The sequence below is a fragment of the Anopheles marshallii genome, chromosome 2 (assembly GCF_943734725.1).
Source record: "Anopheles marshallii chromosome 2, idAnoMarsDA_429_01, whole genome shotgun sequence".
NCBI classification, from domain to species: Eukaryota; Metazoa; Arthropoda; class Insecta; order Diptera; family Culicidae; genus Anopheles; species Anopheles marshallii.
This window is the reverse complement of record NC_071326.1, coordinates 85,692,168-85,705,253: the sequence shown is the minus strand read 5'-3', so window position 1 is coordinate 85,705,253 and position 13,086 is coordinate 85,692,168. Positions and strand designations below refer to the sequence as shown.

The following is a 13,086-nucleotide window of genomic DNA, read 5'->3' as shown; positions in this document are numbered from 1 at the left end:
ACCCATTTTGGAAAACGCACACAGCTCAAGATAACCAGTCAGGAGAAGCGTGGTTACTTACCATGTGCGATGCACTTGTTGGATGCGAATGGTTTGTAGTACATGCCAGAAGAAGCCTTGTGCAGTAGCTTAGTGTCGGGCAAAGTATTTAATCTGCTAATGGATATTGCACCGTCTGAGTAACTCCCCAATTTCTTTCTGTGGGTACATTTGTTTTATTTTGCCTTAACAGCATCCGCCCGAATTAAATGTAAAATTTGGCTGCTTTTTCTAATGTGTAAAGATCTGTGACCAGTGGTGAGAGTAGAGGGTTGTGATGGGTTTTCTAATCATGGAATTAGCAAACGAGTTATCCCTGAATGCGTCCCAAAACAAGCATAGCGTGTTAAGACGTCTCACCATCCGGAGCGGCTTCATCTTGAGCTGTAACTGCCTTGTTCAGCTGTAAGTATGTCTGAGTCGAGTCTCGCAATGGTAGGTAATTCCATTTTGCAACGACCTTTTGGGTCGCAACCTCGCGTAGTGTAAACGGTACTTGCACTCATTCACCCCCGAAATGACACTCGAGTTCAAAACGGAACAAGCGCGTTTGGTAAAATTGAGGTCGAGTGTACGAAAATAGCAAACCCGGGGAGGGGGCTGACTTTCACACCCACCGTTGGGCACGCGAACGACTGTGCCCCGATGGAGGTGAACTTTTGCACGTTCGTCGTTTTTGTTTTTGCACCACCGCCGGGAGCCGACGGGTGCACTTTTGCAGCACATTTGGGTGGAAAGTTTTGCTAACAAATTAATTTAATTTGTACCGATGCAAATCACGACCAAATATGGCGGACGTCGATAGGGCGCGAAGAAGGCGGCACATTGGCTGGTTCGCGTATTTTCAGCTGCGCTAGCGAGCGAAACCGGTCAAGAAGTGAAGCTGAAGGAAAGTTGCAGCCGGTAGCATTTTGAACGGCGCGGTGGAAGCTGCATCGATGCGCCGCACTGTGTGCACCCGGAACTTTTCATCGACTTCGACAGCAACGGTGATGTGCTGCTGTGTGGGGGGGCAGATGTCTGCAAGAAGTACGCAACGGTCCCTTAGAAACACCAATTTGTGCCCGTGATGCAATCCACCCCCGGCACCAATGAGACCGTGCTGCATTCAGAAGCTATTTAAAGGCTTACACAGAAGTTTAAATGACTTTGAATTAAACCTTTTGCCACCCGCTTTTCAAAACGTTCCCGAACCAACGGGTTTGTGCCGTTGGGTGTATCGGGTGTGAGTTGGTAAGTTTTATGCTGACTTTCCCAATCCAGTTGAATCACGGGAAGCAAAAGGAGATGTACCGGCGTACAGTTAAGGAAACGGGCACGCGAGTTCTAAATACCTCTCTTAGGAGCAGAAGCATTATGAGGAGCCGTTTTATCATAACGAGTTTCGCTCATTAGGAGCTGTAATGGAGAAGAAATAATTAATATTTGTCTTTGGTTTGTTTTTGAAGAAAACGTATATGAAAGCTGTGTTCAAAATAAAGATTGCAAGCACATGAGTTATGATTTCACATATTTTATGGGTTGAAGCAGTCTACAGTTCTGTTCCGTCTGAGGCACAAATTGACTTCCAATAATAATAGGGTAATAGGGAGGATGGTGAACTAAGCTGGATCATTATCTCATTGCTCTTCGAACAATGATAAAATAATAAACAAAATGTAGCACCACTATAGATACACGATATTAACTTAATATGAATCATAGCATCATTACAAGTACAATAGAACATTTACGGAAAAATATTATATAATGTAATGTTATATAATATTTTTTGATTATATCATAATGTATCGTTTGAAGCACCCCAAACAAACATAAAATGTCCTACGTGCTAGTAAATCAATAAACGTATAGTTTGAAGAACTAGAAAGTATTTTATAAAAAAAAAATAAAAAAAATTGATATTTGATTCAATATTTGATTGTAACATTAAATACAAAAAATGTCACATCAACTCACAGATTTCTTTCTCTTTTGTTTCATTGCAGATGTTTCCACAGAATTTGAATGTTCCTAATATGTAGGACAGGGTAGTGATATTTGTGATTTATTTTCATTATTTTGTGAATTTATCTTGAAGGATAAAGTGCAATTTCACAATACAGGTGAACTGATCACTACAGGTAAGAGTGACAAGGTGAAGATCGTGTACAGGTGATTCAGTGCCATTATGCAGTGTGCGGTGCGTTGGAATTGGATTGGTAGCCCGAGCAAGGAATATTAATTGCAGCTGTGAATTGAATTTGTCGATTCGCGTTGGCTTGCTTTCCGCGCGTGGCAACGCGGCATGTTGTACGCGGACGGAATCTACAGCCGTCATCGTGGTACCCGTGCCGTACCGCGTCATTCGTGTGCGTAGAATGGCCGATCCTCATGCGGGGAACCGGTAATGTTCCCCCATTCGTTAACCGCACTGTACAATGCAGGCCCTCGATGGGCCAAAGCGATCCTACCGCCACGACCGTCACCAACAGCACCAACAACCCTTGCCGGAAGTGAGCAGCCGTGTCACGTCCTGTTTGGGATTCGTGCCGCAAACGAAACTCGTCCCAATCCGTGCCACGATCTGGCTGTGGGTGCTGTGTGTCTGCAGCTTTGCCGTTGCTCCTGCCCGGGCCGGACCACGGTACAGTTCGCGCATCGTCGATACAAAGTCGGGCGCTATCCGGGGCGTTATTCTCGAGCTCAACTCGAAGCACCTCGAGCCAGTGGAGGTAAATTGAATTGGCTGCACGTTCCGATCATCGTGCTCGTAATGTGGCAGCGTTTCGTTCGAAGAGTGATGAAAAATGTGAAAACGTGTGTGTATGTGTTTTTTTATGTTGCTCTCGTTTGTTACATGCAGGTTTTTAAAGCTGTGCCGTACGCGACACCACCGATAGGAAGTTTACGTTTTGAGCCACCGAAGAAACTTCCACCGTGGAAAGGAACCAAGTTGGCGGACACCTTTGGATCCGTGTGCCCACAGGTAAGCTTGTCATTTGTTACGGTTGTTTATTTTTTTATAATCGTGCTAGAGTAAATCAACGCAGCGATGTTGGTTGAACAAGTGCAGGAATGGAGACGCCTAGTCCTTCATTCTAATAAGGTGTTCTTCATGGAGACGCCTAGTCCTTTATTGAATTTAAGCGTTCTCCAAGGAGACGTTTGGTAGTTCACTTTGAATCCTTAACTATACTGCGTCAGCTTTCAAAAGCCATTCGGCAATAACGGTTACTGATAGCTTTTTTAACAATATCAATAATTTAACTATTACAGAATGCATTTTCGAGCATAAGAGGTGAATTATGGAGATGCCTAGTCCATCATTCTAATAAGACGTTCTACATGGAGACACTTAGTCCTTTATTCTAATGAAGAATGCTTCCTTCTTTGAGACGCTTGGTACGCTGCGTCAGCTTTCAAAAGAAATACGACGAAAACGATTAACGATAGTCTTCCACACAATATCGATAATTACATTGTTACACTGTACAAGTTAAGCAAAGGGGGTGGACTATCTTAACAAAAACCTCCAACACTTGCAACTAGGTCAGGCAGTGAATTATCCCTAATGACGTCGGTTGGCAAATAAAGAAACGCCGCTCACCAGGGAGTTTGATGTCTTCATGAATGGAATTATTTCAATAACCCATTATACAAGGCTTATGCCACTGAATGAAAAGCAAACCGATGGCTGGCTTTAGGCGTACGGCACGCACGCCATCAAATCCGCGGCTAATGGTTGCTGATGAGCCGATTGCGCTCTCGAACTCTGAGCACGTTGCTCACCATTACAGCGTTCACAGCGGCACAAACGTCCTGCTCCGTGCTGCTGTCCGCTCGAACGCACTGATGACGTGATTGCAGCCCGTAGCAGCGGATGATAAATGGTGCCATCATCGTCGTTTCAGCACTACTGGCAAATGGGTTTACTACGAATGCGAAAGAAGCAGAACGATATTTTTATAAGAAAAAAACAATGCGAGTGAAAGCAAGAATAAAAATTGTTCCACTTATCGGGCAAATTCTTCAACCAGCCACTAGAGGACAAAATTTATCCTTTGCTCAAACGGGTGGCGAAGTAATTCTTACAATTCGCCTTGCACTTAGGCGAATCCGTGCACCGGGCCGGTTGAAAGATGGTCCGAATCATTTTCCATTTCCTCACCAAGATGGAGTCAGCATTTTTTTTTCCACCAGCCGTATTTCGTCGCGAAGCGGTACGATTGCACCAACTGTAAACTGTGTGCTATTTTCCAACGCTCCAATCTGGAGCAACTTTACGGACTTTGTGGCCGCCAGGTCCATTGGCGAATAGCGGAAAGTAAAATTCTCACCGGCAATCATCCCGAGAGCCCGAGAAGCTTTTTATTCAATTCAATGGCAAAATATTTTAGCCCGCTGTGCCAGTTCGTGCTTAATGTGCACTAGCTGGACTTGTTCAGGAAATTAATATCATAATTTTTTTCACCAACTCCAGCAACGGAGCGATGCCGTCTGTCGGCTGTCGTTTATCGTCGCGGACCGCGCCGGTACTTTCTTTTATCGACCATTTGACTTACGGACGGATTGAAGTGCAGTCGTGCGGGATGGAGTTTACTTTTGCGTGATTCCACCCTCACTTTCCTGCAATCGACCTTGCCGCATTGCATTGGTGGGTTAGCTTGGGACAAAAGAGGTCGGATGGATGCATTGGTCTTGGGAGTTTTTTTTTTCAACATTTACGAATCTTACTTCTTACTGTGCATCTATTTCTGCGAGATGTTCTCTGTAGTTTATGCAAGCAGCAATGAATAACGAGACACCAATTGGACGCACATGGACAAAAGATAGTTTTTTTTATTCCATGAAGTACTGGCTAGCCGTATGGCTTATAACTACATAAATCAAATTCTCATATTATTTGGTGGCAATACAGCTCAAGGTGGTCTCGGCCTGCCATTTCTGGCTTTCATTTACTTTATATACCCGTAACAGGAAAATGATTCTTGCGTAAGGGGAATTGGTACGGATGGGATTTTATTCAAATCAAAGTTGTTGGGAGTAATTTTTCACAACCGATTCAGGTATAACCGTAGTACAATAGTTTTAAGTGAATAAAAAGATTTTGAATTTGCTTCCAGATCCATATTTGTTATGAAACAATGTAAAACAGAAAAAAATAATCAGGCTGAATGAATACATTCGTCTATTTGAAATCTATCATAAAATGTCTCTTTAAAATTAACTAACGGAACTTAATTTAAAATACAATTTAGAGATCATCGGATGAGCTATCTTAAACAATTTTTATTCTTCTATATCGGCACCATGGCAGATAGCACTTCTACATTGCCTTAACAACATTTCGTGAGAATAGAACAATTAAGTGTAAAATAAAATCATGAAACATATTAAACAAAACTGGCTGTGTATTAACTTTTCTGATAGAGGCCTTTTATGACATTGCCAACTAGGTGAACTTTTTTTTATTTAATCGTTTTTTTATTCGAGAAAGTATTTTTAAAGGAGGTGATCTGTAATTAATCAGATAAATAGTTTGTCGTCACTAAGTTCTTGAAGCAGTTAAAAACTTTCGAGGATCACTGAATTTGATTTGAAGCCATGTTTTTGTGCGCAAAAGGGTCTTTTAAACCCGTTTGTTTTTGTAAAAAATTGTAAAAAATTTGTAAAAATATTTTGTTTACGGATTGTTTCTTATTTTCCTTTATTATTCCTAGTTTTTGTATATATTTTTTAATAAATTCACTCAAGTGGTAACGTCATACGTGTATGTAAGAAGGAGAAGAGGCCGAAGGCAGGAGAGTAAAAGAGAAAGAACGGAGAGGAGTTGATAGGTTAGGTAAGAACAAAAATTGAAATTGTTATCAGTAGCGATTTGAACTTCAATAAAGAAACAAATCTCTCTCTTTACATGTATTTCCGTCGAACCAAACTTTGGGGCATAACTAAAACATAGAGATTAACTGTTAGTCGAAACCCGTTCCAGCATCCAACGCTCAATACTATAAATCATTTAGCGTACAAATTGCGAACAAACCATGTGCGCACTCGCAAAAGCAATTTGTTCCACTGGGAACGTTAGCGAAAAACCGTTCAAAACCGTTGCTAAGGTAAAAACCTCATCCCAGGAACAACCATTTTACCTTCTCGTGGGAACAACCAGACGCCGGTCACCCAGCGTCGTCAAAAATTCAGGTCAATTTCATGACTTTACGAAAATGCCGCCCAACGTTAGGCCGCCCTCAATGAATGGCCGGGCCCGGGTGGGCCGGAAATGTTGGTAGCAGTTTCAACCTGAGGAACACATACTCGTAGCGGCCAAACACTCATACTCGTTGCATTAAATTGTCGACAAATGGCTAATGAAAAATAAGCCCCGTCGGTGAAGGAAATTGTCGAAAGTTTGCTGAAAAGGAATGGGACCAACTGCCACGATGTCTTTTGCGCGGTGCGAATCCCATCTGTTTCCGCTTTAATTCGCACACATCATCGTCAGGGCCGTTCTGCTAGGCGTTGAACCAGTGTAGGGGAGGGAGGATACAGAGAGGGTCATTCTCATACATGTGTGCTGCATAAACGTCCAACCTGGGGACGTTTCAAACGCACCAGAGCGCACCGACACGTCCATGTTGAGCGGCCACCGTTGGCAACGTACCATTACGGAAGTGGTACTTGGTTTTCTTAGGCACCCACCATTGGGGGCGGGTTGGAAAACCCGGTCCCGGACTGAGCTCGACACAATCATTACAATATTTTACCGGGGCTTTTTTTCTCTTTCATAAAAGCACACACCAGCCCAGAAACACTCCATCCTTTCGACTGATGAGCGAACTGCATGAGAAACGCTTACTGGCTTGCCGAACGTGAAGCTTTTTTCTTCCATTTCCTCAGGGAGCAAAGCGTTGCCCCATCCACTCTCGTAACAATTCTCGCATATGGCAAAGGAAATGGGAAGCCATTAAAGGCAAATGCCGGCTGGCAACACTGCCTGCTGGAAGATTTGCTAACCGACGACAGTGTCTACTTGTGCCAGCGCTAGCGGTAGACGACATTTTTATTCATCTTTTCGTCGTTTCTGGTCTTTTTTTTGCACGGCCACGAAACAGGCCTCGAGCTATTAAAGTAAGAGGAACGGCAGCTCGTGCAAGTGGCAACAGAAGGCAGGAGGCATGAGCGATAAAAATGGCAAACTGAAGTATCATGAAAATTTCATCACCAACTCTTTCCTCAAGCTCGCCTGTGGATGGTTGCTTTGATTCAAGCGGGGGGAGCATTTGCAGAAAATTCCATAAAAAATAAAAGAGAATCGCACAAAGAAAATGAGCTCTTTCGCTTGAACGATACGGAGAAAACTATTTCACAAGAAAGGTAAAGGTGGTGTTAATCCTGGGGAACCTTTTTCATTACATCAACAATTGATCTAAGCAATTGTACGCGCTTTGCAATTGTTCAACGTAAACGCATTATGAAATAGTTGTTGGTAATTTGTTTCATGTTGGTTTAATTGTTTTACAATAATGTGTACAGAAAAAAATGCGGGTCTTCATAAATGTGGCATTTGAAGGAATTGTTTTTTGAGCACATAGTTGTCAGTATGCAAAGAGTTTATTGACAAGAAAATGTATGCGTTTTTTTTCAAGTACAAAATATTTGAAATACAAAGTAGTATTTCTTGTGCTGTTTAGAGGGCTCTTGTAGCAGGTCTTAATTGGAATCTAACTCTAACTGGAATACTCTCTACCTTTAAGCGTATCTAATAATTAAATTAGTTTTATTTGAAGAAGAATTTATCGATCTTGTTTGTATATAACAGATCATCGATTATTAGGGGCCCGATGTATCGGAGGAATGGTTTTACATGAACCTAAAAATAACTAACTAATTAACATAGCAGGTTTCCCAGTCTTGAGCTGTTGCAGACGTTCTCTAAACTGCTTACGATGGAACGCCGTTAACTAGTCCATTATTATCGTTTTGCGGACACATCCACGCCATCACTCCATCTCAATTTGGATCTGTCTGGTTGGTCAAAAGACTGACCAAGGAAGTAATCTGGGTCGTACAGTGTCATTCTCATGACGTAACCAGCCCACTGGAGTGAGTTCATCGTACATCATCATAGAGACTCCTTCAATGCTCTTCTACACATACGGGGCCAAAAAATCCTTCTTAGCATCTTCATCCTTACATGATAGCTCGCAGGATCATTTTAAACTTTTGAAACGTATTTGTTGTTTTTTATTTTTTTAATAATATTCCGTCAAATGAAGTTGAATACCCCTCATTCTTTTTATTTTTTTTAATTTTTTAATTTTGTTAATCCTTTAAACGCTTTTGGACAAACAGGTTGACGTTTTTATGTTAATGAGATTCGAAGTTTTCTTATTGAGGATCAAATCAAATCTGAAAACAAACGTTGTACCTAAATATTCTACTCTGCGTATTGAACTCGATTTATTTTCATTCCTACATTCATGTGTATTTTTGTTGATATATTATAATCGTTGCACCATGAGGAACAAAAATCTTCCAAAGCAAATAGCAAAACTACTGTTCAAATTTATATTATCTTACATTATTCCGTGAAGTGCAGTTCAGTAGATTGTAATAAATGTTAGTTAATCAAAATTAAGTAAAAAATCATGCATGTGCAAGGGACGAGAATCTTATTCTTTTCCAGCTAGTAAATAGATACAGCTAGGCGATTAGCGCCTAATGTTTAGCATATCTTTTCATGATATAGGTTTATGTTATACATAAGGTTTTCTTTAAATAATGATGGTGCTTAGCGTATATGTTTGCATTTAATGATGTCTTTCACCAGCTATTCACGTGTTTCATGCACTTCTAAACCTTTCTTTACACTTTTTCGACATACGCGCTCTCAAGCATATATGCATAATCATGTGTTATGGTATGGCAATATTGCAATTTCAATTATTGAAGCCATTTTCTATGGTTGTCAAGTATAGAAGTAGCATTTTTCCAATTTTGCTTCTCATGCCTTGCGTTTATTCGTTCGCTCTGTTTGGGCGCTTATCTGCAAGACACTATTGTTCCGTACGAGCCAGACACACATACAACAACGAAAAAACGACCTTGTGAGCAGTGTGCAGGAAACGACACCTTTCGAATGGATGCAGATAATCTTTTAAACTTTTCTTTTCTTCATCGATTTTCTTTCATGGCTACGTAAAATGGAGCATGCTTGTCCATTTACCTAACTAAGGCACTTGCCTGAATAGCTATGGCGGTACTTCTTCGAGTGAACCGAATGGCAGTTTAGCTCTAAGGACTCTGCCGGAAACGATGATCAATAATGGGAACGGTAGCGGGAGTAGCATAGGCATAACGGGGAGGATTCGGGAAAGTTTTCTCCACTGTAAGCACTCTCTGGATGATGGAGCGAAAGAACACTTGAAACGGCACTAACGTCCACGTTGCGAAAAATCCGAAGGACACGCTGGAAGGCTGGATATCTAATCGAGTTGCGCGTGTACGTGCAGGGAAGAAGCTTACTATCCTTCAAACAAGTCATTTATGACACCTTTCCGCAACGCGCTGCCAGAGCTTGATCGATATCGTTCCTCCGGAGACACACTGCCCGAAAACACCTCCAGGGGTTGAAACGTAAGTGGATCGGTAAAAGTCAATATTCATCCATCACTTTCCTCGCCACGTCCTGGCGTGGTTGACGAGCTTCGTAAAGCGACGAAAAAACACCGTCAAAGAGTCATTTGTTTGAGTGTGCGATGGGCGTGTTTATTGGCACACCAGTCTTGGCTGAAGTGCGAAGTAACCATTCGGGCGGTGGCCAACGGGTGATGGAGGATATTTCCTCCTCTCCCCGAAGGCAGCACATCTTGTCGATAACCGTTCCGATAAACCATTATAAGTTTTGGGCTGAGAGTGGAAATTTTTCTCATTATCGTTACAAATATTACTTCGCCTGGGTTGGGGTTACGGTACGCCACGGATGGCGAGCCGCATACCGGAACGCCGGCCAGGCATCTGCCGTGCTGTGAAGAAGCGCCCTAGATGGAAACTGTTGAGATTCCAGCATCGTCATCGGTTTTTAATTTCGATAAAAGTGAAGTGCATACTGCGGAAAACGAAGTTTCCAATTTCCCAACCAGTTTGCCCTGACCCCATCCACATCCGCAACCTGGCTTGGATGCTTCACCGCTTGATTTGCGGTTTTGTCTCGGATACTAAAGAGGCTGGATGCGTTCAAGTTGGCAACTCCTCACTGCAGCAACCGCACTGTGGAGGCTTTCGTAGCCGGCTTCATGCTTTCGTGTGAACGAATACCGACGCTTGTAAAACGGATGGGGTTTTCGGGGTTTTGAAGTTCAGCTGTCGGTGCGTTCCACCATTGGCAAGATGCTTTAGGCGAATCCACCCAACTCGAAGACGAGCTCAGCAGTGGCATCTGAGAATGCGCTTCAATCAACCGAACCCAACCGTTCGATACCGTTGGACACTAAACCTAAAACGTTATGTTGGATGTTTCCTCGCCGAAGCATTATTCGTTTGGGGTTAGGAAATATTCTTTCATTTTTATCAGTTACTTTACTTTCCATCTCATCGGAATGCTGATGGTGGAGGGATGAACTTTTCCATTTCTCCAAGTGGAGTTGCTGGAGAATGTTTGTTGTTTGCAGTAGTAGAAAATTGGGAAGTGTGAGACGAAAATTTCTTCGCTAAGGAAGGATGCATCCAAATAACGAGTGTACTCAGCACGCTCTACATCCCTGAATAGCTTGCAAGTTTTTTTCGGTTTGCATTGATCGGGGCAAGTGTATGCACTCGCTTTGAAGAGCACAAGTCATGCATTTGGAATCCATTAAAGATTTTTCATGCATGAAATCATCATAAATGCGCAGCGTGGATTTTATGCTTCGGTGCTGCCGACTGGTGTGCGGTCTGGAGCTGTGAATGGACATGGTATTTTTAAGTGGATATTATATATTATACTTGTTTTTCCTTGCAGAGAAACTGTTGCTTTGAAGTTCCTAAACACAATTGGTAATAAGGATTTATATCTTGATAAAGTACCCGAATGTGATTATGAGATGATGATGATTTCTCCATCATACTCCAACATTGGTGTGCGAAAGTCGAAATTATCTTTAAGGTACTCAATCTCTAAACCATGGTTTAATGTCATTGTTTAAAAAAGTAGTTTATTAGTGGTAGCATCAAGGAATTTTTTGGAGCACCCATCGAATCCACTTTCAGCAATTCATATCATATCAACCCACATATCCTAATTCTCTTGTCTTCGTTAAAGTGGTCTACCGAGTATTAATGCTTGTGTAACCTGAGAATTGATCTTGCCAAATTTGATGAAACAATGATAGAACCCTTGCGTTTCTCTCGAACTCAAACTTGTGCTGTCTCATAACTCAAATTTTCCTATCTCCTATCTTTTTTAATACTTAACAAACAACTGTTTACCGTCATCAGATGCTGATCGTGATGACAAATGATGAGTAAATGAGTAAATGAGGAATGAGTAAATGATAAATATTGTAAATGATGTAAAAGTAAAGAAACTTTAGACAATTTTAACGAATATGCAAAGTATATTCAAATATGATCTTATATAATTTGGTAAAACTTATAATTGTACATCGCATTTTTCGAACAACGTTTGTTGCCGATCGTCAGATGGCTAACCTTCCAAAAATAAGCATAAGTACATCGCTTAAGGTGATTTGAGCTATTTATAACTCTTGTATAGATATTTGGTAGCTTCTGTAACACTGTGTACGAATGAAAACAATCTATATTCTTCCTTTTATCGACAAATGAGGTTAACCCAATAGAGCCACATGGGTAAACTACTTTAAAATAACATGCTTGGCTCACATGACACAGTATGTTTAATATAATCAGCACAACCGCTTAAAGTTTCTAGCACCCTATTGTTCATTTGAATAACCTTTAGAAATAGAGAGATCTAGTCTCTCTGAGAAATCATTTGGGCAATTCTTGATGCATAAGAGCTGTGTGTGCAGTATCGGATAATACCTAATCCATCATTTACATATGGTAAAGCTATAGAATATCTTCTTTATCGGCACAACAACCTCAAGAGGTCTGCCATTTCTGGCTTTCTGTGACTATATTTACCTCTAGGCGGATAGTTAGTCCTGTGTACGGGGTATTGGTCCGGATGGGATTTTAAACCGGTCCTGGTGTGTGAAGATCGGCGTTGTTACCAATACACCACCGGGTCATTCCTGTAGAGTGAATAGTTTTATTGATTGAATAAATAAATCAATCCGAAATAAATATGCATATAAGCTTTATTGAACCAATGACACAGATACTCACAAAATGCATTAAGCTTTGAACTCTTTCCTTGTGAAATCCATTTAATGAATTTAACTAATTGATCGATAAACAAGCGAAACCTGAAGCATAAGCAAACAAAATTCGAGTGCTACTAGTGTTGGTTCAACAACCGAGCTCAAGAGCTTATACCGCTAATGAATAGCCCGATAGGTAAACAACTTACAGTAAAACAAAAATCCTGCTCGATCATCGCCTTGATAAACCCAACCTCAGCCAACAAAACAGATTGGTTTGTTTACCAGCTGCAGCTTGAGAGCAATCAACACGCTCCCTCCATCGAACGCTCCCTGGAATCGGGCAAAACCACAACTCGGGACGATGCACCATCGGGCATCGATTCGAGCTAAAAATTGGTCGAAAACAAGAACCTGATTGTGGAGAAAATTATCCCGATTCGAGAGACCAATCATCCTTCCCTGCCCCGGAGAAAGGACACGTTTGCTGACGTCGCTCGAAGATTGAGATCAATTTTAAAATCTATCCATTCTGGCTAATGTTCTTGCTCTGGCCCGGAGGGAGGGGGGGGGGGGGCGACCAGCAGAAAGGTCAGTAAATCACGGCATCCAGAAACTGCAAATTGCACTTTGGCTCCACGCGAAGGCAGTCTGCGTGCTTTTGTGACATACCAGACCGTGCCACCGGCATCGTCCGTCTCGGAGTTCGTTTTTCCAAATTGAACATTTCCATTAAGCTCAGTGG

The 13,086-nt window shown here is 41.8% G+C and overlaps 1 protein-coding gene across 1 annotated transcript in view; it reads left to right on the top strand.

Annotated features, from left to right (window-relative positions):
• Positions 1 to 2,459: 2,459 nt before the first annotated feature.
• LOC128710240 (neuroligin-4, X-linked-like) overlaps positions 2,460 to 13,086 on the top strand; it is a 58,712-nt gene continuing 48,085 nt past the window's right edge. Inside the window, exons 1-2 of the mRNA XM_053805287.1 lie at positions 2,460 to 2,753; positions 2,885 to 3,007. Of these exons, the coding sequence (XP_053661262.1) occupies positions 2,460 to 2,753; positions 2,885 to 3,007 (417 nt within the window). The remainder of the gene's footprint in view (positions 2,754 to 2,884; positions 3,008 to 13,086) is intronic.